A 25092-nucleotide genomic window follows, 5' to 3' on the forward strand; every position below is an offset into this window, starting at 1 on the left:
TGGTAAATCCTGGAGATATGTTTAGTAAGTCTTCATGTGAGCCAATTTTCGTGTCATCTCATCAAATCAAATGTGGTGTTTTGCATATTAAAAAAATAATCATAATAAATACATGCAAAACAACTCAAAGCTGAAAATAGGTGCGTTTGACAGCAATGCCTTGGGGACCAGGGTGGTCGTCATTAATATTTCAAGAAGAGCCTGTCAGTTTTGGAGCTACTTCCAATACAAATAGAAAGATTAAAGTGGTGAAATCTGTCGGAGAGGAACACGATGTGCACGGCTCAATAATAAGCATGTCGAGATTGCCCGAGGAGGCTGCAAAGTCACATTTCATAAATGGAAAATCTTGCAACTCATTAGCGCCCAATCATGCAAGTGGTAAATGTGGTATAGAGAGTGAGGAATTTAAAAAAAAGAAAAAAAAAAGAGCTCAGTGACAGATGTTGATGAAAATTGAATGCGAGTCCTGACTGGCTAAAAATCCATAGAAGCGAAATTATTTTGAGTATCAACATTCTGATATTGCCTTGATTTAGTTTTTTCAATTCAGTTATTAGTTTTCTTTTAATACTTTATTTAGTTTATTTTGTAATAGTTTTTACTTTTATAGATATAATATTATAATCCATAATACTTGACTTCATTTTAGTAGCTAGTGTCAAAATGCTTAGACTTGTACTCACCGGTACTCCTCGAGGACCAGCCAGCCCGGCTGGACCCTGTTCCGACATAGAGGGAAAGAAATCAAAGATTGTGAAGAAGTGATTTTTCACAGCTTGACAAACATAATAGAACTTGTAGTCATCACTCGATTGCTATCAAATTGGTTTTGGTGCATAAAGAAAATCCAAAACAAAACACAAAGTAATTTCAACTGCTCCAATTCTACTGTACTTACCGGTTTCCCATCCTGACCGGGTTTACCAGGTTCTCCTGATATTCCCTGAAATAAAAACACGCAAATTACTCCTAGAAACATATTTTCATTCATACAATGGCACAAAAATGGCAGCTCACCTGTAAGCCATTATTTCCTTTCTCTCCAGACTCGCCTCTGCCTCCTTTATCACCGCGAGGTCCTTCAAAGCCCTGCAAGTCGCGATGACTCAGCATTTAGAAACACGTCGAGATGAAATGTGGCACAGCCTGACGAGGAATTTAATTCTGCTGCGCGTAAATCTTACCCGGTCACCTTTGGCTCCCGGTTGCCCAGGAGCACCGGGGTCTCCTTTCGGTCCAGCGACTCCCTGAGGACCTCTGGTGCCGGGTGTACCAATTAGTACCGAGTCAGCAGATGCACCCTGTTGTGAAAAAAACTAATGTGTTTAATAAGTGCTGAATATCAAGGGTCAAAGTGCATCAACAATGAATTCACCTTTTGACCAGTTGGACCAGGCAGGCCTGTAAGTCCCAGTTTACCCTGATGAGGAAAAAACATTGTCATCCTAATGGAGACATCTTAAAGGGGAAGTTTGGGGGAAAAAATCTTTATCATGTCCTACTCTCTCCACTTACAGTTTCTCCTTTATCTCCTTTCTCTCCTCTTTCACCCTGAAACACAGACGTGCAAAACAGTATAAGAATCATCTTTCATCCAATACAATGCACCTAATGTCCTTCCTTACCTTGTCCCCCGGTCTCCCACCCTCTCCAAGTTCTCCAGCCCGCCCCGGAACGCCTGGAATTCCCGGCTTTCCTGGCTCTCCGGCTGACCCCGGAGGTCCCACCGGCCCTTGCTCTACAATGGCTCTCCCCGGGGGCCCTGGTGCTCCCAGCGGCCCTCTCTCTCCTTGTTCCCCTTTTGGGCCTCTGTCCCCCGGAAAGCCACGTGTCCCCTGGTGTCAGATGAGTAAAAAACATTTGATACAATCCCACTTGGTTCTTTATCATTATCCAAGTTGTACTTACATCTGCACCAGATGTTCCCCTCTGACCTGTCTCACCCCTGTCTCCTTTTTCACCTCTTTGTGCCTTCGCCGGTGGAGTGTTGTCCTTACTGTCCACAACCGCCTTCAAGTCAGACACCTGTATCGACAGCAGAACAAAAGGCCATGAAGAGCGTCTGCAAAAGGTGCCGAACTGTGAAATGATTTCAACCGGCCTATTCCATTCCATCTCAGCAGCTTGAAAATTGCTTGTAATCAGTCTCCTTTGTGCAACTTTTTCAGCTGTTGAGTTCAGAAACAATTTAAGGTGGCGGAGTGGTTTAAAAGCACATTTGGAGGAGAATATCAGTGGGAGAAGCTCGGAAACATTTTGCTCGCAAAAAAACGATTTCATGCGTTGTTAAGAATCAGAGCAGTCGAGGTTATCTTTAATCAAAGGGATGGCGTTTGAATTATGATGCTCATCAGTGAACAATTTTGGTCCAAGGCAACAAGCTTAGTCTAATCGCTACAAATCCCATCTTTCATTTTCTGATTGACCATTAAAACTCAAGTTAATGCGATTGAAGAGATTTTACACACACAATTAAAGCATTGCAAAACAGATGTCACGTTGTAAAGCTAATCTATTTTCACCCATAAATCAATTATATTTTGTCGGCTGCCCAAAAGTAACATTAGATTAAAAATAAAGGCCGGATGGATAGAATTACTTCACATACCTGAAGTCCAAGGATGGCCAGTGCCTTCTGTACATCCTGGTAGTTGCAAAAAACAGAAACATTTACCCCCCACACACACACACAAAAACCATACTGCAGACTAATTGAAATGCAAATGAGTTACCACTGCAGTTCCAGGTTTGCCAGGAGCTCCGTCCTCACCCGGGTCCCCCTAAAAAGACAAAACACCCAAACGTCAATACAGGAAGCAAATTCACAAACATTGCATGTTCAGTGTAAGCGGAACTCACAATGTCACCTTTAAAACCAGGAGGACCTCTTTCACCCTGGGACAAGAAAGTTCACATCAAAAGAAGACTCATGTGTTCACTGATTCAAGGCAAATTAGGACAACTTACTCGAGCGCCAGCAGCTCCGGGTATTCCCGGGACACCCTAAAGGACGGGAGCGGAATGACAAATGTTGGATTTTTATGAGTGCAATTGAGATTCATATCAGTGTGGTGATTTTGAAGGATATTTCATTTTAAATCTAATCATTGTGCACCTCGTACTTCTACACGGATATTGCAACTATTATGCAAAAAAAAAAAAAAAAAAGATATCACTTGATCTTTGACTTTGCCGATAAACAAAACGATATTACTTCATCGTTTTAAAATGACAACACTTTACTGTTTAGGTGAAATTCTCTTCTAATAAGGGTATGAATTCTTGAAATACATCCAAAAGAAGTTTTATAAGGTCAAAGTGCTCTTTGACCACTACATTTAATTACCGTAATTTTCGGACTATAAGTCGCGGTTTTTTTCATAGTTTGGGTGGGGGGGCGACTTATACTCAGGAGCGACTTATATGTGTTTTTTTTTTTCAAAAAATTTCAAAAAAAAAAATTCAAAAAAAAAAAAATGAAACCGCGATAAACGAACCGCAATGTAGCAAGGGATTATTACTGTAATTTGAATTTCAAGTGACGACAGCAGCGCGAAACCATCTGCGTCACTCCAATTCATTAAATCCATCAATCGTCCTTTGTCAACAATGCGTGCGCGCCGCTGACGGCTTTTGCACTTAAAAATATTCCACAGGCCCATATAACGATATATAAATTATATATCAAATAACTATTATATAAGCAATAATGTTATCAAACCATCTGTGCACTCTAAATCATTAAATCCATCGATCAAATTCCTCGTCCTTTGTCAACATCGCCGCGCGTGCGCCCTGACGCCAGCCTCGTCGTTATTCCACAGATTTACTATATAACTATATTGTAGCGTTAACAAAGTTCAAGGAAAGACGTGGGTTTGGTAAACGGCTCTTTATTTAACAAAACAAACTTACAGGCGTGTGGCGGCGTGGACGTCCAGCCACGAAAGGGGACGAGAGCTCCATACGATAGGACCGGGCGTGCGTAGAAGCCATGACCGAGATCCACGCACCGTCCTCGGACAGCCACCCGGCTGAGCGCCGGCCCTCGACTTCCATCCACGGAGCTGAAAGGCAGCTCGGTAGAGTAGGACCGGGCGTGCGTAAAAGCATTGTCCGAGCACCATCCACCGTCCCTGGACAGCCACCCGGCCGAGCGCCGGCGCCCGACTTCAATCCACGAAAGTGAAAGAAAGCTGGACGAGTGACGCGCGACGTCGCGCTGCTGACGTCAGCAGCGCGACGCGACGTCGCGGTCGCGCGTCAGCAGCGCGACGGTTGTTTACATAAAGGACAAAGATCGACTCGTCCAGCTTTCTTTCACTTTCGTGGATTGAAGTCGGGCGCCGGCGCTCGGCCGGGTGGCTGTCCAGGGACGGTGGATGGTGCTCGGACAATGCTTTTACGCACGCCCGGTCCTACTCTACCGAGCTGCCTTTCAGCTCCGTGGATGGAAGTCGAGGGCCGGCGCTCAGCCGGGTGGCTGTCCGAGGACGGTGCGTGGATCTCGGTCATGGCTTCTACGCACGCCCGGTCCTATCGTATGGAGCTCTCGTCCCCTTTCGTGGCTGGACGTCCACGCCGCCACACGCCTGTAAGTTTGTTTTGTTAAATAAAGAGCCGTTTACCAAACCCACGTCTTTCCTTGAACTTTGTTAACGCTACAATATATATTATCTATATATAGTAGATCTGTGGAATAACGACGAGGCTGACGTCAGGGCGCACGCGCGGCGATGTTGACAAAGGACGAGGAATTTGATCGATGGATTTAATGATTTAGAGTGCACAGATGGTTTGATAACATTATTGCTTATATAATAGTTATTTGATATATAATTTATATATCGTTATATGGGCCTGTGGAATATTTTTAAGTGCAAGAGCCGTCAGCGGCGCGCACGCATTGTTGACAAAGGACGATTGATGGATTTAATGAATTGGAGTGACGCAGATGGTTTTATTAACGTGTTATTTATGTAATAGTTTTTTGAATAACTCTGAATTTTACGTCAGGGCCGTTCTCAGCTCTTAGTTTGTGTTTATGTCACGTTAGCATAGCTATCGTTTAGCCTGTTGTTGCTCGTTCATGACTGTTCTTGGTGTTGGATTTTGTCGAATAAATTGCCCCCCAAAATGCGACTTATACTCCGGAGCGACTTATATATGTTTTTTTTCACTTTTTTGGGCATTTTATGGCTGGTGCGACTTATACTCCGGTGCGACTTATAGTCCGAAAATTACGGTAGCTCAAGTGGACATTTGTGGCCAGATATCATTAAATCCCCTCCAGGTGTTCCTGCGCTATCGCATTCAGGAAAAAAAAATATATAGAGAAGCAATGTGAGGTCACGGTGACTTTTGATCACCAAATCTAAACGATTTGCCCTTGAAAGAAAAAAAAAAAAAAATGAACAGCTTTGCATTTTTTTCACAAGGTTCCCTGGAGGTGTTTCCTGAGAATGGGACAGCATAATAGAAATCCCTCGGCTGTCTCCAATGTGGAGGCAAAAGAACACGAGTAGATAAGACTGTGGGAAGGAAGCAGGCGCATACGGCAATAGATTAGATAAAATACACATCACTGCGGCTACATGTGGGAGGGCGATGCGGATGGGGGATAACGCGGCCACACGAGAGCTGAATATAGAGGAGAGAAATCCTCACGCACAAACCTGCATGTCTGGAGACAACAAAAGATTAAGGCTACAGAGAACAATTGTTTAGCACATAATGACTGTCTGCCCAGTAGCCCTCTGAGGTACACATTATTCCTAGCACAGCACAGCACAGCACACTGCCGTGTGTGTTAATCTGCAATAGACATTTTAAGAGTGTAATTAACAATGTGGAAATGCAATTTCGTTTCAACTCACAGGGGTTCCCGGGGGTCCTTGGGGGCCTTGGATTGGTGTTGCTTCAACACCTTTGACGTACACCACCTGATTACAGAGATGCGCAGTGTATCGATTAGTAAATACATTGCGAACTGGAAATGTACTTACTTGTGTACAAATACTGCGAGATGCTATTATCAAATTAAAATTGAGTTTTTGTAAAGTGAGAAGATTTGAGTTCACAGTTCACATCATAGATTTTTCCTTGCAAGTCAGAGCTAAATAAATAAATAAATACACAAATGAATAAATAAATCAGACGGGTGATACTTTCCATTCATCCATTAAGAAATTATTAGACATTAAATTTGTTTGACTCTCCCCATTGACTTTTTGATGCTAACCATGACTGGCGTCACCCTAAATATTTGTAAAAATATTTTGTTTGTCTCACCTGTCCTGGTGGACCTATGCTACCAGGCAGTCCAGCAGGTCCCATGAGACCAGGGGGGCCTGAAGGGCCAGTGAGACCCCGATCTCCTTTTTGCCCATCACGGCCCTGGCAAAGAAATGATTACATATCAAAAGCCCTCACACGAGCCAAAGTTGGTACACAATGAAAAGCGAAATCAATAAAGGGAGTGGTATGATGAAGGTGTAGTGGCACAGAGAGGACACAACATAAAACCAAAGTGACAGCGGAGACACTTGAGAAGAATGATGATGGAACTGAGATTTGACAAAACTGACATCTCGACCGGCAGCTCCAGCGTCTCCTCTATCACCCTGAAGATCGAAGAAACAAGTGTCAGCCACCAACACACACAAGTCCACTGTGCTTTTGTTTTTACTATTATACTAGTCAGGTAAGAAGAAGAAAAAAAAAATCAATAATAATAAAAAGCAGCAGTCAGTGTGAAATGCTCATAGAATGGAACACCAACCTTTCGGCCATCCTCTCCGGGCAAGCCATCCTCGCCCTGCGTAATCAAAACAAACCACATTAGCGACTCTACAAGAGGAAACTGAATAATGGCCAGTAGGAGCACTCCGATAATTCAGTCGCACCAATTTACAGACTCATTCAGGACAGCCATTATGCAGTCAAGCCTGAAATAAAAGCCTGCACTGTTTCAGACCAGCAGACATCCAGAGCACATGGACACTATTACCAACTAATAAGACAAGTGCATTGATACTCATCTGATACCAATTTCTGATTATTGATATTGAACATAACTGAAACCACACACACGTTTCCAAGTCGGAATAAAATGTATTACCGTTTTCCCAGGAATCCCAGGTTTACCATCTTCTCCTGCTTTGCCCTGAAAAAACAAACAAAACCGCATGTGTACACTAATAAACAAAATAATCTCATATTACGTAAGTGCTGACGTGTACTCACGGGTGTCCCGGGAGTGCCTGGGGGACCCACAGGCCCTTGGGGACCCTGCTCACCTCGAAGTCCCGCTAAACCCTGGAAGCAATTTCAACATTTTATCAATTGGGAACACTTTTGATACAAATTACTTGTATGTGTAATAGTCTTCAAAATGTAAATGGTAATTCAGAACATCTTAATTGGATCCCATCAGGTACTGGATTCAGGTTGAATTCATGGTATGCTTGAGCTATTGCAAGCCCCATCACAGAATCAATTTATTCTAATGATGAGTCATTATGTACTTGTATATAATTATGACGATTTCAATGTGACAGTTTCTCAAAAGAAAAGTGACAAGCAGATATTGTTTCTCTTTAAAGTGAACCAGATATCTGGTAACATTTACACAGTGCCCTCTGCAGGGCGCACACGTGAAGTACAGGGTCAAAATGTGAAGTGATCGGAAGAGTTTGCAACTCACGTCTCTTCCAGGATCGCCCGATTTTCCAGGATCACCCTGCAAATAGCAGACAAAACGTATTAGCGGTGGACATGTTCTACCATGGATAATGTTCAACATACAGCATGTTGCTTGAGTTCGGAGCTCCAGTACCCTCTGACCCGGTGGTCCGGCAACACCTGGTTTACCATCCACACCAGGACGACCGTCCAACCCGGAGGCTCCCCTGTCGCCCTGAGAAGATAAAATTAGAGCTGAAACAGTTCAGTTGTATTTATGGATTGTATTTGCAAATAAAGGTTTCTGAACTGGAAGAAATATTAATTTGATAAAATTTGGTCAAAAATGAGCTAGTTTTAGACAATTGCCATATTTCAAACCTTCTCTCCAGGTGTTCCTCTTTCTCCAGCGTCACCCTGGAAAAAAAAAAATATTGGTGGTGGACATAAGTAAAAGACAACACAAGACTATATTTATGCACAGATCCAGTTATAAGAAGAGTTGAAGTGACAGAGAGCAAACTCACTCTGGAGCCTGCAGGCCCACGTTGTCCCTCAGGACCCTTTGGAGAGAGCACGGAAGAAACAACAAGTCACACAGGTTGACCATCCATGCATAGCAAATCAACAGGGAAAGGGCTCGGTGCGCATACTGATGCATACACCGACGCTTATCAGGAGCTCATGGAAGCATTTCAAAACCCGCAAGTAGGCGGTAGACTCACTCTCGAGCCGACGGAACCAGGAGTTCCAGCGTCACCTTTCTGACCGTTACTTCCGTTGGCTCCTGGGTTTCCTTTGTCTCCCTGAGAAACACAACAAGAATGAAAGTTATATACATTTGAGACAATTCGGACTCCATTTTTTTACATCTGCGCAAACAGCTGGCAGCATGTGAAAGATTCCGAGAGTCAAGCTGAAAATGATGCGGCTAGTTTCCCCCACTTAGCACCATAGTGTATTATCACATTAAATGCCGCTAAAAAGGGATGATTATGTCTGTGTATGTTCTTCTGTGGGTTTTTAGCTTGTATTTTTTTATCTTTTTTTCTATTTATTCTATTTATTTTTTTATTTTATGCACTGATCGGTTGGCACTTTTTAAATTTCGTTGTACATGTGTGACAATGACAATAAAGATCTATTCTATTCTATTCTATTTTAAGAATGCTTCAAAGTGGTGCTCTGGCATGACAAATGGAGCAGTTTGACGTTAAGGATGGCAGCTGTCAACTTGGCTAAGTGAAGACCCTGTGGTACGTCCAAATCAGTGTTTTTCTTTTTTTTTTTTTTTTTTTAAATCATCCATCCTTCCATTTTCTACCACTTATTCTGCTCAGAGTGAGCTGGAGCCAGGTTTGTGTGGGCGAGAGGCGGGGTCAATTACAGGCCCTATGTAGACAACCATTCATAGCAAAAGACAATTTACAGTCCCCCCCTAAAAAAAAAAGAAAAAAAAAAAAAAAAAGAAAAAATACATTTTATGTGCCAGCACTAACAACAACACATAACTTGTGACATGGATGGATACCATTTACTGTAAGTCATTACAGTGTTACCATGGTAACGCTGCCTTGCTGGACTGGAGTGTACGTCTGTTTGAACTGAATTTTATAGTCACTAAAAGGTGATGTTAAAAAAATATTTCTTTACTGACTTTTTTTTAAATGATTGAATGTTGAAATCTTTTCATACAGACCTTTGCCCCTTGCTCTCCTCTCAACTGGCCCTGGATGTCAGCCTGTTGCGAAAGAACACAAACGTTATCACAATACGCTGAATATGGGCTCAATGATAAAAAGCAATTGCAATTGGTTTTGAAAAATATGACTGATGTTTGTATTGATGAACACACTTATGGAATGTGACATACCAATTTCCCTGGTGGCCCTGGAGGTCCTTGAATTCCCTAAGGGAACATAATAAAAAATCTGCATCTTCATTCAACTACTTGAGTCAGTGTGACGTAAAACTTTATAAATACGAACCTGTGCTCCTCTTTCTCCTCTGGGCCCCAAGAGTCCAGGGTTGCCCTGTAAACAAGTACAGATCAATAAAGATCTTAAATAGCTTACCTTGCACCTATGGCAAGGCGTATTGAATAGCTGTCTGCATGAAGATGCACAAATGCGGGCCTCACATTTCGCCCCTGTTCCCCTGGCTCTCCTGCGTCTCCCTTCTCTCCAGGCCTCCCTGGCTGACCAGAGAGTCCCTAAGGCCCAAACCATACAAATCAAAATCCATTAATGCAGTAAAGTGAAATTCCAAATATTTAAGTCTAATTGTCAAAGAAATTTGTTATACCCGCACTCCTCGTTCTCCGGGCTTGCCGGGAAGTCCCGACTCCCCCTGAGGGAAAAATACAATAACGTGCTGAGAATGGAGATTTCTTAAATAATCAGGATTCCCGAATTAGAATCAAATGGGGGTGTCATTGAAGGAAAACAGATAAAAGTCATGTAGAGAAAATGGCAGATTCAAACTTTTTTACATCGGAAAAAATAATGAGAGAATCCGAGATCAGACTTACAGGCGTGCCTTCATCTCCCTTCTCTCCTGGTTCTCCCTGTAAAACAAGTCTGAATAAGACTGACTTCCATTTTCATTGCAATTCTCTTTGACATAGTCGGATTGTCTTGAGAAAGAAGCCTATCACGCTGACTCATCCATATTATCGTCACCTGTTTCCCAGGAGGACCGAGCTTCCCTGGAATTCCAGGCCGACCGTCTTCTCCTCTCTCTCCTCGCTCACCCGAGTTTCCCTGAGGGCCAGTTTTAAGTTTCAAACTTGGCAATGAGATAAATACAAATAAAGGGGGAAAAGTCCAATCGGTTTCTCACCTTATCACCCGGCCTACTGCTGATACCTGGCGTTCCCTGAGGAGCGAGAGAACACATGTATTATGCATTTCTAGTTTGTGGCACGAGGGATGAATAATAGAAGATATTGTCGGGATTTTTGCTGCGGCACTGTAATGGCGATGCAGGCCGAAAAGCTAGTAGATAAAACAGAACTCTCGAGTGTAATGTTGCCACTGACAGACGGCTTTCACTCACTGGCTCTCCTCGCTCTCCTTTAGGTCCAATCGAGCCTAAGCCTGACCCGGGAGATCCCTGAGAACAAAGGAGATATCATTTGGAAACTTCCTTGAGTGCTACAGACATTGCATGGTTACTAACTTTCTCTCCTCTCAGTCCAGAATCTCCCTTTGCTCCTTTGGGCCCGTCAGAACCGGGAAAACCCGACTCTCCCTGGGTGGGAGGAGCAAAGAAGAGGTGTCAGGCAATAATGGTCAAATAGATGACCGAGTGAGGTGATGTGATATAACTCACCTGTTCCCCTTTCTTCCCTATGGGACCTTGAACCTGGAGGATTTTAATACAAAGTCAAGGATTTTTTAAACGATGAATTATTGGAGTCATTTGTCGGAGAACTTACACTTCGCCCTGGTTCACCTCGTGCACCTTCACTTCCCTGAGAGCACACAAGTTCTTTAATCCTTTGCCGAGATACTCACTGCATGCCATTATGAGCCATTGTGCAGTAGAATCACGTTGGAGCTGACCTGACCATTCTCCTATGATTACTCTTAATTGAATCAGACTCACCTTTTCGCCCGCCGCTCCACTGGGCCCTGGGGAACCCTGAGGAATATTGGAAAGACTTAGACATGAGACTCCCACTAAAAGTCCTGTTATGAAACAAAAAGGGCGATGGCAGGTAGTATATGACGACCGCTTATTCACCCTCAGTCCTGGTGGTCCTGGAGATCCTGGCTTTCCTGTGTCCCCCTATGAAGACAATAGGAAAAGAAAATCAGCGCTTGAAAATTTTTAGAATCGATTATTCCATCGATTAATCGGATACAATTTTATTCGCATTGAAGTGTACTGAAAAGGCTTTTTTTCTCTGATTACTGTTTATTAACTAATTTTATTTTGGTTGTATTTAGAGATTAAAAGGCAACTAAACAACTGTAATAGTAACTGCAATATCACCCAGGAAGTATCAATGGTAATTGTTTTGCAAAGTCAAAGCAGATATTTGCAAATGTCTTGTTTTGATAAAATACAAAAAAAACCTTTCATAAAAGACTAGAGAAATTCGAGAATCATTACAGTTGACACCCTGAAATCAGAAAATGTTGACATTTTTTAGTTTGAAAAAAGAGCTCTAAACTCGATTATCAAAATACAATTAACTTTATAATAGATTTTTTTGTCGATGAATTGATTAATTGGGACACTTCTACTTGGAAACTATCGAGTAAAATACTGTATAAACATGAAGCTTACTCTCTCTCCCGTTTCACCAGCAAGTCCTCTTTCTCCCTGCAAAGGGAACAAATGCACAGTTGATACACGACGCTCTAATATTGTGCCACCATGTAGCATAAAAAACATCATTTCACTTGCATGCAACCATATTTTCAGCATAAATTGCCTGTCACACAAAGCATTCTCTGAGTTTGGCCAGCTATGAATATCATTTCACACAGATAGACCTTTGCATGATGAAAAAGAAGAAACAATTATATGCTCCATAGTCTGGCCGTCAATATTGATCATTACATTTCATTTTTTTGTATCCTTTGTGGTGAATGTCTACACATTGTGTAATACAAACACCCGCTGTGTGTATGTGTGTATATAATCAACTTCTTTTCACAGTTGTTGGTTTTTTTATATGCAAATGTGTTTTGTATAATATAAAGCAGTACTTACCCGGTCTCCCTGCGATCCAGGCTCACCCGGCTGACCTCGGTCACCCTACAGAACCACAGCGTGATAGAGGTCGTTTTTCTAATTAAATGTTCCAGCGCATCTCATTTTTCATACCTTTATCGTACCTTACTGCCAATTTCTCCTGGGGGCCCACGAGGACCCTGAAGGACATAACAAGACTCTTAATGTGTACAGGCAAAGGGTGTTCACCCACATGCGTCCAAAGATTAAGTTCAACTGAAACTCCTCAAGTCTTCTTCCTCTGAGATTATAAAACCTCGACGTCTCCACATGACAACAACGATGTTTGTTAGGCTGACCCACCCTGTCACCAGGATCGCCCTGCCTGCCAGGTTGTCCTGGCAGCCCAACAACGCTGTCACCCTGTAAAACAAGAAAGAGCAAACACATGATGAATTGATGAAGAATATTTGCCGGAGAAGAAAAAAATATATATTCGAATTGATATAAAATATAAATCAATTTCTTAGCATTGAGATGAGTTACAGGCAATACATTTAAAAATGCTTACTTGTATCGACCCCCCACCCACCTACATGCACCTCAGTGACCTATATAGCAAATCAACCTGCCTTATCTCCTTTGGCCCCCTGTGATCCGGTCAGCCCTCTAGGACCTAGCGCTCCTGGGGGTCCTGGAGAACCCTGATTATAAAAAGGCAATTAGTGGATGCAAAGTACCAACCCTCACATGGACGCAGACTTCATATCAGAACATTGATTGACTATGCTTACTGGGGAGCCCTTCTCGCCTGGAATGGCCACCCCGTTGCCGAATCCCGGAGGTCCCTAGCAGCACATAGATAAAGAGTTGTGAGCCTCATTATGCATGCAGGTTCCTTGGGATATTTCTGTAAGCAGGAGACAAGATGGCAATGGGGTGACTCACCCTCTCTCCAGGGCTGCCCTTGTCACCCTGCAGAGGAAGAGAGAGAGAAGAAAGCTCAACATTATTGGCGGAGTGAACTTGCAAAGGTTATCAGGTAGATTCTGCTTCATTTGCATGACCAACATTGAAAATCGAGGCGATAACGCAAGTGCAATTTTGCCAAGTCCAACATAAAAAGAATCAGAAATGCTGGTGTGAATGAGTCAGAATCCAATCAATGGCATATGAAATACTTCTGGCTATTGAATGCTTTTTTCGTACATACAGAAAATGGAGAGAAAAAAAGGATCAACAGATTTGATGCCATTCTGTATCTGAACTAACCTCAATCAGCAGTACCACTAAACTCTGCATTGTGACTCAATGCTACCACCATGTGTGCTTTTGTAAAATAACAACATGTCAACCTTTTGTTTTGAACTTTATGCACAGCGGGCTCATTAAAACTCTCAATCATTCATCTGAAGTATGACAAATATACATATGCTGATTTTTTTTTAACATCATGTATTTAAATACAGTTAGCAAAATAGTGATTGAGTGATGCCGTTTTTTATACATATTATAAATTGTGCGCAATGAAAGCATATATTAACCTTGATGGAGGTTCCTGGTGTTCCTGGTAGCCCTGGGCGGCCATCCTGTCCTGGTATACCCGGTAGTCCTGAGGTACCTTTGGCACCATCGCTGCCCGGCCGACCCGGAGTCCCCTACGTTGACAGTATAAAAATTAATTTGTAAAATGTACTTTTAACCATACGACCATAAAACATTCCATATGAAGTGTGATTTCTTCTTACAGGTATTCCAGAGATGCCTGGTTCTCCCTTCCTTCCTGGAAAACCACCTCCCGATGTGGATCCCGGCTCCCCCTGAAGCGTTGGTAAGATACCAGGAAACAATTCACACCAGCTCTTGTAGTTGACTAGCAGGGATCATAGCTCAGCTCACCCTTTCGCCTCTCTCTCCCTTTAGTCCTTGTGAACCTGCCACGCCGGGTTCACCCTAAAGTGACAGAAAATATCATATTAGAAGGATGCAGGAGAAGGTGGCTTTGAGTTAAGGATGTCTTACCTGGTTTCCTCTGACGCCAGGGAGCCCCTGTGAACCCTACATAACATGTCAAATCATTAGTGCTTTCCTACAACATCATGTGCTCAATGAATAGTTTTTGTTCTGCTTACAGGAAGTCCAGTATTTCCCGGGGTACCCGGGCGCCCTGGTAAACCTGGATTTCCATCAGCAGCGGGAAAACCCTAAAAATATTTGCTGGTTAGATCAAAAGACAGGCATGATATTGATGAGGTTTGAGATTTACTCACTCTTTCCCCCTTGTCCCCTTTTAGCCTCATAGAAGGATCAATAGGAACTGAAGGCCCTGGTAGACCCTGAGGGCCTTCAGGACCCCTCGGACCATCTCGTCCGGGAAAACCATCTCGACCCTATTTCACATTCGCGCGCAGTTTGATTTAAAAGGTTCTGACTTAAGCTAATGCTCATGCATGATCATACAATGAGGTGTTTCTAATATTTTGGCTTGCACAGCATTTTGTGCGGCGGGAAAACACAACTGAATGGAATGCCATGTGAATGTAATATTTAATGTTGGTGTTTAACTTACAGGTTCTCCTTTGCGTCCGTCGACACCATCCCTGCCTCTCTCACCCTGAGAAATACAACAGCGATGCATAAATTGACAAAAAAAAAAAAAAGACTATGGAAGAAAAGAGAAACTGCACCTTTTCTCCACGATCTCCCCTCTCTCCCTATAAAAAGAAGAAAAAACAGGACTAGTTTGATCATGAAGAGCAAAGAGAAGGAATAAAAATCTGACGGGTGTGCCTGCAAGTTCAACAATGCCCTATTTGCTGAGTGCTTAATAAAAGTAATCCAAGCTTATCGTTGTAATGACAAGGAAAAAAAAAATGTCAACCTCAAGATCACTCACCCGTGGACATTGAACGGTACATTGTTCCGGACCTGGGCTTCCCTAAACACAAAAACACCAGGTGAGATGAAATATACACAGCGGAGATGGAATAATATATAATCCTACCCCTGATCCTCTGGCAATACCACAAAGCAAGTGTGCCAGATCGCTATGCGAGGCGTCCAACTGGGAGGCATCGCGCACATACACAACGTTCTGGGTGCTGCCGTCTGTCACTGCCCGCCGCAATTCTTCCGTGTCTGCTTGATCTACACCCACTGCCAACACGGTCACACCTGGAGAGCAGGGATATGATCTTAATGAATGGAAGTTCATGTTTACATTGTCAAACATTATAGAACTTAATATAACAGATCGCTTGAGGAATTCGATTCTCACCTGTCGCTCGAAGGCTGGAAGCTGCAAGCGTGAGGTCATCCCCGGATTTTTTGTCGGCAATGATGACAACAACCCCAGGGACCCTTGGCCTCCTGCCAGCAGAGGTGGTGAGAAGATACTGGGTGGCAAAATTCACTGCCTGGCCTGCGGAGGGAAGTAAACCACATCCAAGTGACCAACATTAAAAAGAAAAATTGCAGATTATTTTATTTTTTTTCTAAGTCGGAAAAACTCACCAATGTTGTTTCCAGGACTTTCACCCAAAGGTACAGACTGAATTTCTTGGAGCAGCGTGTCGGATCTGCTGTGACGATTGAGTTGAAACCAGACTCGGGGTGTAAAACCATACGCAACAGCCCCCACCTGACATAATCAGAAAACAAAATATGTAGTTCATGGTGGGCAAATAAAGACCCCAGAAGACTCACCCAACGTGTTTAGAAATTTGGTTTTGTACCTGCGAGTCACGCACTCCAATAGTGTTGAACGAACCCACTACACTTGTGAGAAGAGCACGCAGAGGTCCGACAAGGTTAATTCGATCAGAAGATGCCGGCACGAGAAAGACCACATCCAGACGTCCTCCGAGACACACTGTGGACGGACATTTTCATTTCAATACTCTTAATACTGACACATTGTCCGTGTGGACTTCCAAAGCCTCATGAAGTACTTTATATTAAAAAAAAAAAAAAAAAACATGTTGAAGGCTTACCAGTGCGTTCAGTGGCGACGCTCTCCCTTCCGAATCCATTTTCAAAATCGGGTTTTATGCTGAAGCGGTACTGGTGGCCAAGACGAAGCCCAGTCACCTGGTAAGAGCTGGATGAACCAGGCAGTGTGACAGATAAGCCTGGATCCCGCTCTAAAAAAAAAAAAAAAAGTTAATTTCCACTCAGTGGACTGCACAAGTGTGTTGAAGAAGCGATGCCAAACAACCATGTTCTACCATTTTCCTTTCTCCAGCTTAGAACATATCCTCGGACACCGGGTAATGGCTGCCAGCTCAGCCGCACAGAATCCTGCGTGACCTCTGCTACTCTTAAAGGTGTTCCCGGAAGGGAAGGACCACCAGCTTCAGGGACAGAAATTCAACACATTAGCAACCAAGAAGAAACTCCAGCGGCTACGCTTGAATCAGAACTTACGTGTGGTGACTCGGACAGAAACTGGCGGTCCTTCACGGTTCTGAAATAAAGCCATGACCTTCACCAGGTACTGGGCTCCGGGATCCAGACGGTCTAAATCCACAAAGGACACATCCCTGCCTACTAGCTGACTCGTCTCATCGCCACCTACAGGAAAGAAAAGTTCATCAAGCTCAGATTTTTTTCCAAAACGAAACGGCGAACTCAGCGCACGACCAACCATCTGTTCTTCTCCAAGACACCCGATAAGCCGTTGCTCCTTGGACGCCAATCCAAGACACTCTAACAACCTCTCCTGGGTTCTCCTGGACTTGGACCGACGTCACCGTGCCATCAGAAGGCTGATTTGGTTCTGTGGCGCCACACGGTGAAATTTCAAATATTTTTCACAAAAATATTCATTTAGGCTATTTTGTCAATTTTTTCAGCAACATCCTGTAAATTTAAATTCAGTTCAGCACCTGTTCTCACACTGAGGAAACCCGGACTTCCCTCTCGAGAGCCACTTAGTGCAGAAACAAACACGCTGTAAAAAGTGTCCGGCTGGAGTCGGTCGATGGTAAAGGAAGAAACATCAGCTGCCACGTTTTGAGTTGTTTCCACTCCTGCGTCAAGTCACAACAAAAACAAACATATTTTTGCATGTTTTTGGAATGCTACATGTTTTTTTTCCAAATCGTCGCTTACCATCAACATCATTGCGCCATCTGATCTTATAACCGGTCGCCCTCACGGCGGGTGACCATTCTAAGCGTATCCTCTGAGGTGTGACATCGACGACGCGAAGACCATAAACCGTCCCGCTGTGCGGGTTGGTCCGGGACGACAGCGTGACCGCCTCCCCGACGCGGTCGTTGACTACGACCGCCACGCCAAAAACTAGCGCCTCATCGGGTTGCAGACCCTCGATGGTGTAGACCGAGCTATCGGCACCCACGTCACGGGACTGCTCTCCACCTGACGCGCAAAACGAGGAAGTCAAACAAATAAAATTTATTGAGGGATTTATTTTCTATCTAATCCATGATTGGACTCATCACTTACTCCTGCCTTGTCTCCATGTAATCCTGTAACCCGTTGCTCCATTAACACCTGTCCAAGCGATTCGAAGTCTCCGACTGTTGGCGTGCACCACTCTGAGGTTTGCCACTCTGCCAATGTCTTGCTCTGAAATGAAATGCCCACCAGAAAAAAAAGTTGAAGGAACCACCAAGTTTAGTTCCCTGAATGTGAAAGGAAGAAACATCTAAGTCAACATGACCCACCTGGTCTGACAAAGACGCTGGCCGGCTCGCCTGTGTTGTCGCCCACCAGCGGTGTGACACTGACATCATAGGACACGCCCACAATCAGGTCTCGGAGGTCAAGAGTCGTCTGGTTCCCGGGGATAATCTGAGTATTTTGTACTCCCACTAGCGTGATAAGAAACAGTCAAGTTTTAAAATGTATCATCCATAATTTTATTCAAATTCCAATTCAAATGAATTCACCCTCAGGACTTTGGATAATGATGCGGTACTGTGTGGCCCCAACCACACCAGTCCAGCCAATTCGAACGGTACTGCCCAAAGACTCCAGCACCCTCAGGTTGGACACCCTCCCCACTGGTTGCACTTCTGTAATTATTAGGAACAACATAGATCTAAAAATCTTCATTCAGAGCTCAATAAGTGAGATGATGGACCTCTGAATGTGGTGGAGACGGGCGTGGCCTCCTCGCGACCCTCAAACAGCGTGTACAAGGTGATGAGGTATTCCGTATTGGGCTGAAGGCCGGTCAGCTCGTATTTGCTGGTGCTCCTGGGTAAGGACAAGGTCTGGGGGCGGCCACCTGGACACAAAAGAACATTTTGGAATTGATCATACATCTGGATTGGATCTAAATTAAAATATGAAAAGTCCAAATGAATGGTTATGATGATTGTGTGACAAATTACCTGCGCCCGCTCGCCACTCCAGTCGGTAGCCTTGCGAGGACGGAATGATTCTCCATGTGAGGCGAATGGAGGACGGACTGGTGATAGCTGCATTGAGGACCTGCTGCAGCTGGCGCTCTGAAAAAAGAATTCATGTAAAGATTCATATCAGGCCGCCGCAGCAGTTAATCCAAAATTCTTTACAACACAGACAGTGTGAAGCACATTAAAGTTCTAATTAAATCATGACATTGGATTATTTTATGTCAAAGGATAAATCTTCAAGGATCGCCCACTCGTCTGTGCGGCACTAAAAGATCAAGGCTGGAACTTATTGCTTTATTTAGCTCTTCAAGTCAAAGAGCAAGATCTTAAAAAGCACATTTTATTATTACCATCTTCATTCCTGCACAACTTTTGTTTGCTCTGCAAAAGCAGCAGGCAATGAATGCTTTCAAACGCCCACACAAACTGGGAAATTAGTAACAATTCCCATCATTGAAATCAGGAGCGAGGACAATCAGTGACTCCGCCTTCAGACAAAATTAAAAGGAACCATATGAACATTAGTCACAAGAAGCAGATGTTGTGCATGTGTAGTAGGTGTACAACTGTTTCCTAAACAGAATTAAATGAGCCAACAAACAATGAGGAAGTTTCCTCTCAATGCTGTCTGTCCCCTTTTGCTTTCTTGACTCATCCAACATGCCATTGGACAGAATATTTGATATCTATATTCTTCAACTTACCTATCTTGAATCTGGCTGTTTCTCCAGGCCCCTCAACATTTCCCTGATAGAGTGGAACCACAGTGAGAATGTACTCTGTGTCCTTCTGAAGTTGCGATATCGTGTATGTCTCGCTGTCTCCTGCAATTTCCGCCGTTTCAAGATCTCCACCTTTTGTGAAAGTGCAAAACATCCAAGTGAGAGTCCGAGCGTTTCAAGGGTATCTATCGTTGATGTTGTGGATGCTAATGACCTGCGACCGCTCCCCACAGGAGACGGTAGGCCGCCGCGCCGCCGATGCCTCTCCACAGCGCCCGAACGCTGCTCTCTGACTCCGTTTCCACCGTTAACTGCCGAACTGCCTCCAGGCGTACTGCCACATTCAACATTTTGATGAGCAGATCCAATACAAGGTAATTGCATGTCAGTCATGGAGGGTGCTCACATGTGCGGGCATTGAGGGTAGCCGGAGATGCCGAATTGCGGGGGAACAGCGGGTAGAGACTAATGACATACTCCGTGTCAGGTTGAAGTGACTCCAAGGTGACAGATGTGGAGTCTGAAGACAGAGATTCCACCAATAGCTGGCCAGATGGTTGACCTACTCTTGCAAGACAAAAAAAAAAAAAAAGAATTAGCAAGTTAGGCTCTAATTACAAACACACATAGCATATGTTGTTTACTATATAAAGTAGTCACGAGTAGAATACAATTTATATACAGCAGCTGATCTTCTGTATTATTATTATGAACACTGAATTGACATTCTTCAAGTTGTAATGGTGGTAGTCTATTTTATATATTGCCATTGCTTGTCTGTTTCTCTTGAAGACCACACAGCACATTTGAGAAACAGTAGCAGAGTAACTCAAGTTGAGGAGCTCCACGTGAAACTGGCACTCCTGCCACATGTTCACTTCTGGAAACACTTGCTATCAGGCCTGAGGGGCCCCTGCCCCACCCTCGTGAATTACGGCATCCACAGCCTAGACATTGACTTGCGATATGAATTATGACACGCCCAGGAATTTCTGAGAAAAGAACTGACAAGCCAATGTGCTTTATTTACACTCTGTATCCCGTGTAAAGAGTGATAAAAATCTGCTTGATATTTTGGGTCATGTTTCGGCAATAAAGGTGAAGCTGACAGTTACTGCCTCGAGGCAGCAAGTTGCTCAATTAACTTTTTTCCAAGCCTGCCACCAGCAAGTCATTAAGTACCGTTGCTTCTTTTTCTGCTCATCTCCACGTCAATATTTCATCCTGCTTTGGCAGGCCTTCGATAAATCAATATATCAATATTCTAATGACTATCAAGGCAAGTTAATGAAGCGGGGAAGCCGTGGTTATATCCAATATGCAAGGAGAATAGAAAAATATTCGCCAGGTGCATGCCTGACCTCGCGGTCCGTAGGTAAGTTGGTATCCCTGGACAGGAGATGAAGGTTGATCCCAACCCAGGGAGAGACTGAAGAACCCAGCTTGGATCAAACGAAGACCCGAGATCCCAGGCAAGGCCCCTGCAAGAAAAAGACATTCATGTTGCATATTAGAATATGTTTACATGCATCGAAAGTAAAAAATGCTTTAAAAAATAAGTTAAAATTATTATTATTTTTTAGTACTTACTTGTTTGTTGATTAGCAGAAACCGACTCTCCAACACTGTTGGGGTATTGAGCGATGACACTCACAAGATAGTCCGTTTCCGACCTTAGAGCTCGTGCAGTAAAGCTTCTCTGACTAGCCGTCAGCGTCTCCTGCAGGAAGTGATGGTGTTTTAACAAACAAAGAGCAAAGGGAATTTCAGACTGCTAAATTACAACATCTGCATAATACAGACAAGGCATGTTGATACTCAGCCTAGATGTGAGCGTTCCCCATAGAGACAAACTATAATCAGCTCGTTCATTCTGAGTCATAGCAAAGCATACGTGGCCAAAATAAATGCATCCATCCCAAACTCACCTGCCGCAGTTCTGCTGTGATAGGTTGACCCTGACCAGAGAGGGGCACATACTGGACCACATAGCCCCTCAAGGGCCCACCTGCTGAATTCCAGCGGAACCGGAGTGAATCAGAGGTCACGCCTGTGAACTGAATGTTGCCTGCACTGGAATACGCTTCTAAGAAAAGAAGAGATTTTTTTTTTTTTTTTTAATGTAGCAGTCCTGAACAACAATCAAGCCGTGGTTCTCAGTATTGAGACACATGGTAATTTGTTGACTGTATGTACCATCGCTCGCATAAACTCCGCCTGCTTTGGAGCACACTCGGGGGCTGACAAGTGGAAGAAGAGTGTTGAGCAGTTTGAATTCTCCAACAAAGGAGGTGAAATCACTGCTGGGCTTGGAGGAAATCTCAGCTAGTTCCTTGCTGTCTGCACTCTTGACGCCTAACCAAAAGAAGCAGAAAGACGTCACAGACGGTCTTGAAATGGAGATCAAACTGCACCTGAGACGTCACCTACCGACTGCAAAGATGTGCACGCCCTGACTGCGTAGCTTCTGCGCTGGTTCCAGAACACTGTCCTGCGACCTCCCATCCGTGATCAAGATAACGATCTAACAAAATAAAGAAACTTCAGAAGGGGGCTGAATCATTTCCACGGATTAACCACCTCTCGCACCTTTGGGGCATCCCGGCTGTACGTGGGGTTGAAGAAATTAGCCGCCAAAAACTTCAGACCATCACCGGTGCGTGTATTTCCACCTTTGTAGTTCATATTCTGCACAGCCTTGACGAGCTCGGTTCCGTTAAGGTATGACGTCAAGGTGAACTCAACCCTGGATTTACAAAAAGATCAATTAAAATATGACCAGCGCGCTACTTGATCAGAATGTTGCCTTTCTCGCAGTGTAACGACTTACCTGGAGGTGTCACTGTACTGCACAGCTCCAAAGCGAATTCCTGCCTGGCCGACAGCACTTGCGAAGGGTTTGATGATTCCGGCTATGAAGCCCTTCACCTGCAAGAAGTTAACTTTCCCGATACTGGAAGATCCGTCCACCAGAAAAACAATGTCTGCTGCTCGCACGTTATCGCACCTGCCTGTAAAACAGCATAATGGGGTTCATTGATGAAAACGTTATGAAAATAATCAATGGAGGATTTAGAGTTGATTCAAATAACAAAATTTCACCCTGAGCTTCGGTGTGCGCTGTGAAAGACAGCAGCAGCCACACGGTGAAAATCCAGCACCTCATCTTTACAACCTGGGGAGGACACAGAGCAAGCATTATTTTGCAAATATAAAATCATATAAATAAATAAAAACAAAACAGCAATAGTTCTTTATAGTCGGACAAACTTTTACCCTTGGGAGCAAAACAGGCAAGCAAAACAATTCTGTTCCTGATATTTGTTAGCTTCATTTTAGAATCTATAGCAGCTACAGTAAAGAAAAAAAAAAAAAGCCATAAAAATACAGCAACTATGCAAATAAAAACAGCAGAGGCTGGTTGTGTAAATTGAGAAAGGAATGCTAAAAATGTGGAATTTGGTTATTTCCATTATGGGGGCCACCCTGGCTGACCCACATCAGAGTGACTCCGTCAGAACTGGCCCCCTTGAAAGAAAACTGTAGTTCATTCATTGTGACAGGTTTAAGAATGCCAAAAGGTTTCCCACGTTGTCTTGGGACGTCAAGGCAACAAGCGAGCACAGCAGCTTTCAATTTGGATAGAATGGCAACATTTTGGCAGTAAGAAAGCAGTTTATTATATTACATCTTCAATTCATCCATATCTTAGAATATTAAATTGTCAATCACCCGCATTTTAAAAAAATAGCTCCAGTTAAAGACAACGCAAGTCTGTGATCTAATTTACTGTTTAAAATGGAATTTAACGTTCAAGTGAGAGCAAGAAGACGTAAACATACAACAGCTGTAATTATACAAAAACAAGTGAGATGTTGAAAGCACACACCCGAATATTTTTATTTTTTTTCCCTTCTCCTGTCACTATACAGCGCTTCATCTCCCAACTGTCTTTTATGACGGCCTATTTAAAGCTGCCGCAAGTCTCGATTGAAGACATTCCTCGCTAGCCCACACCTGGAATCTCTGAAAGGATGACCAAACCCACGTCAGACCACCTGAGAACAAAACAAAGCGGGCGGATATAAAATCCTTGAATCTACCTTTATCCAAGAGCACCACCAAAGAGGTGAAGTCACATTGTAAAGTTTATGAAGGACCCCGCCGGCGATTTCCAGAAGATTAAGGATCACTAAGTGGTGATTTAGGGGCAAGTAGGAACTATCACAGGAACCAGAATGGCAATTTCCCCCTGATATAGCGTGTGAATGATGCCAGATGTTGTCACTCAGCCAACATGCCACAGAAAGCATCACAACATATCATAACAATTTCATAAATCAATTATTTTACAATTGGCTTTTGCTTTGATTGTATATTTGGAGTGAACTCAAAATTCCAAGCTAGCAAACTTGAAGAACTAAATTTACTGCTGTAGCCCCATAAAAAAAAAAAACTTTTTTTTCTTAACCCCTAAAAATTCTCAAATGAACTTTTAATGGTAGCAAAACAAAACACCCTAATGAAGAGATCACATGCCGCATAAATTACTCAGCTCCCAATCCAAGCTAAACATCCTCCGCAATCTCAAATCTGTCGTCTCCGATTACCAACAACTGTTGCACAACACGATTGAACAAAAAGCCAGATGGACTAAAACAAGCCTACATGTGTTGTCCTTCTTTTTTCCGCTAACATGAATGAATCAAGTCAAAGACGGACTGGAGTTTATTTGAACGACACACCCCTTCAAATGTTCTAACGTCCAGAATGTCCTCAAAAATGGTCCCTCAGGGCAATAATGACACATTAGGGCAATTGAGTCCACAACAACGTCGAGAAGGAAAAGATGATGAGTAAGAAGAGGTGAGTGAAGGTGAGACAGGGAGGAGCAGGAAAAATGTCATCACCCCACTTAAAGACTTTTTTTTTTTTTTAGACACCCCAGACATGTGTGGATGGGGGAATTTCTGTCTGGTATGTGCCAGGCCACAACAAAGATGAGAATACTGTCAGATGGCGAACACAAAGCATCCGAACACAAAAAGCGGAGAAGGAAGCAAGAGGGGATGATCTTCATTTTCCCCCGGCCGACTCATGATGGTGTGCAAAGGACTGACTAAATGAGTTCAGCTGTGTTACATTTGGAAATTCCTTGTTTTCCTGTGCATGATGAGACGGAGTTTTCTAATGAATGTTTGTAGATTTTATTCAGGCTTTAAAAATGCTTTAAAGTCATTGATGTTGATTGTGAAGCATCTGGGAGCCACATGATGCGGGCACAATACAACCTTAAAAATGCCCGTTTAAAAAAACAACCCAATTTGAGTTAAATCTTTTTTTTTTTTTTGCAAAACAACATAAAATTGATTCAAATTAACCTGGATCCAATTTTTAAGCCAGCTGTATACTTTTAAAACAAAATAGCCACAATCTTATTCAATTGATAAAAAAAGCAATAAACCGAGATGAAATAGTTCGAAATGATGATCAAAAGTTTATGCTTGCAAGGATGTGCATGCAAAACAGAATTAAAAAGGCAACATTTGATAAGATCCTAAGCAGTTCATCAATCATGCATTTGACCTTGTCCTTAAATCAATATTAAAATG

General features: G+C 43.3%; 1 protein-coding gene and 1 long non-coding RNA gene across 4 annotated transcripts in view; one reads left to right on the plus strand and one right to left on the minus strand.

Moving 5' to 3' along the window:
* col7a1 (collagen, type VII, alpha 1) overlaps window positions 1-25092 on the minus strand; it is a 40013-nt gene that overhangs the window by 14610 nt on the left and 311 nt on the right. For all 3 annotated transcript variants that reach the window (XM_037251607.1, XM_037251609.1, XM_037251608.1), the window contains exons 2-80: window positions 22583-22655; window positions 22311-22491; window positions 22070-22226; window positions 21911-22004; window positions 21677-21835; window positions 21409-21566; window positions 21071-21200; window positions 20842-20961; window positions 19887-20042; window positions 19695-19814; window positions 19463-19612; window positions 18735-18851; window positions 18482-18628; window positions 18288-18413; window positions 18063-18209; window positions 17842-17964; window positions 17485-17754; window positions 17259-17402; window positions 17018-17149; window positions 16798-16944; window positions 16599-16724; window positions 16365-16514; window positions 16107-16243; window positions 15886-16012; window positions 15650-15793; window positions 15377-15546; window positions 15269-15310; window positions 15060-15086; window positions 14942-14986; window positions 14643-14762; window positions 14505-14576; window positions 14395-14430; window positions 14272-14325; window positions 14121-14192; window positions 13917-14030; window positions 13321-13347; window positions 13167-13220; window positions 13005-13076; window positions 12736-12795; window positions 12537-12572; window positions 12412-12456; window positions 11983-12018; window positions 11434-11478; window positions 11296-11331; window positions 11126-11161; window positions 11020-11052; window positions 10867-10938; window positions 10744-10800; window positions 10528-10563; window positions 10368-10448; window positions 10217-10252; window positions 9991-10035; window positions 9827-9898; window positions 9675-9719; window positions 9560-9595; window positions 9386-9427; window positions 8412-8492; window positions 8214-8249; window positions 8068-8103; window positions 7841-7921; window positions 7709-7744; window positions 7249-7320; window positions 7124-7168; window positions 6785-6820; window positions 6591-6626; window positions 6295-6399; window positions 5880-5945; window positions 2971-3006; window positions 2863-2898; window positions 2736-2783; window positions 2612-2647; window positions 1912-2028; window positions 1629-1838; window positions 1519-1554; window positions 1379-1423; window positions 1188-1304; window positions 1021-1092; window positions 902-946; window positions 687-722 (exon numbers count right to left, since the gene is read on the minus strand). In XM_037251607.1, the coding sequence (XP_037107502.1) occupies window positions 687-722; window positions 902-946; window positions 1021-1092; window positions 1188-1304; window positions 1379-1423; window positions 1519-1554; window positions 1629-1838; window positions 1912-2028; window positions 2612-2647; window positions 2736-2783; window positions 2863-2898; window positions 2971-3006; window positions 5880-5945; window positions 6295-6399; window positions 6591-6626; window positions 6785-6820; window positions 7124-7168; window positions 7249-7320; window positions 7709-7744; window positions 7841-7921; window positions 8068-8103; window positions 8214-8249; window positions 8412-8492; window positions 9386-9427; window positions 9560-9595; window positions 9675-9719; window positions 9827-9898; window positions 9991-10035; window positions 10217-10252; window positions 10368-10448; window positions 10528-10563; window positions 10744-10800; window positions 10867-10938; window positions 11020-11052; window positions 11126-11161; window positions 11296-11331; window positions 11434-11478; window positions 11983-12018; window positions 12412-12456; window positions 12537-12572; window positions 12736-12795; window positions 13005-13076; window positions 13167-13220; window positions 13321-13347; window positions 13917-14030; window positions 14121-14192; window positions 14272-14325; window positions 14395-14430; window positions 14505-14576; window positions 14643-14762; window positions 14942-14986; window positions 15060-15086; window positions 15269-15310; window positions 15377-15546; window positions 15650-15793; window positions 15886-16012; window positions 16107-16243; window positions 16365-16514; window positions 16599-16724; window positions 16798-16944; window positions 17018-17149; window positions 17259-17402; window positions 17485-17754; window positions 17842-17964; window positions 18063-18209; window positions 18288-18413; window positions 18482-18628; window positions 18735-18851; window positions 19463-19612; window positions 19695-19814; window positions 19887-20042; window positions 20842-20961; window positions 21071-21200; window positions 21409-21566; window positions 21677-21835; window positions 21911-22004; window positions 22070-22226; window positions 22311-22491; window positions 22583-22655 (6753 nt within the window). The remainder of the gene's footprint in view (window positions 1-686; window positions 723-901; window positions 947-1020; window positions 1093-1187; window positions 1305-1378; window positions 1424-1518; window positions 1555-1628; window positions 1839-1911; window positions 2029-2611; window positions 2648-2735; window positions 2784-2862; window positions 2899-2970; window positions 3007-5879; window positions 5946-6294; window positions 6400-6590; window positions 6627-6784; window positions 6821-7123; window positions 7169-7248; window positions 7321-7708; window positions 7745-7840; window positions 7922-8067; window positions 8104-8213; window positions 8250-8411; window positions 8493-9385; window positions 9428-9559; window positions 9596-9674; window positions 9720-9826; window positions 9899-9990; window positions 10036-10216; window positions 10253-10367; window positions 10449-10527; window positions 10564-10743; window positions 10801-10866; window positions 10939-11019; window positions 11053-11125; window positions 11162-11295; window positions 11332-11433; window positions 11479-11982; window positions 12019-12411; window positions 12457-12536; window positions 12573-12735; window positions 12796-13004; window positions 13077-13166; window positions 13221-13320; window positions 13348-13916; window positions 14031-14120; window positions 14193-14271; window positions 14326-14394; window positions 14431-14504; window positions 14577-14642; window positions 14763-14941; window positions 14987-15059; window positions 15087-15268; window positions 15311-15376; window positions 15547-15649; window positions 15794-15885; window positions 16013-16106; window positions 16244-16364; window positions 16515-16598; window positions 16725-16797; window positions 16945-17017; window positions 17150-17258; window positions 17403-17484; window positions 17755-17841; window positions 17965-18062; window positions 18210-18287; window positions 18414-18481; window positions 18629-18734; window positions 18852-19462; window positions 19613-19694; window positions 19815-19886; window positions 20043-20841; window positions 20962-21070; window positions 21201-21408; window positions 21567-21676; window positions 21836-21910; window positions 22005-22069; window positions 22227-22310; window positions 22492-22582; window positions 22656-25092) is intronic.
* Window positions 24185-24990, plus strand: LOC119122919. The gene is made up of 2 exons (XR_005097973.1): window positions 24185-24346; window positions 24420-24990. It is a non-coding gene; the product is annotated as an uncharacterized LOC119122919 (long non-coding RNA).

This window comes from Syngnathus acus, chromosome 5 (genome assembly GCF_901709675.1).
Source record: "Syngnathus acus chromosome 5, fSynAcu1.2, whole genome shotgun sequence".
Classification (NCBI taxonomy): domain Eukaryota; kingdom Metazoa; phylum Chordata; class Actinopteri; order Syngnathiformes; family Syngnathidae; genus Syngnathus; species Syngnathus acus.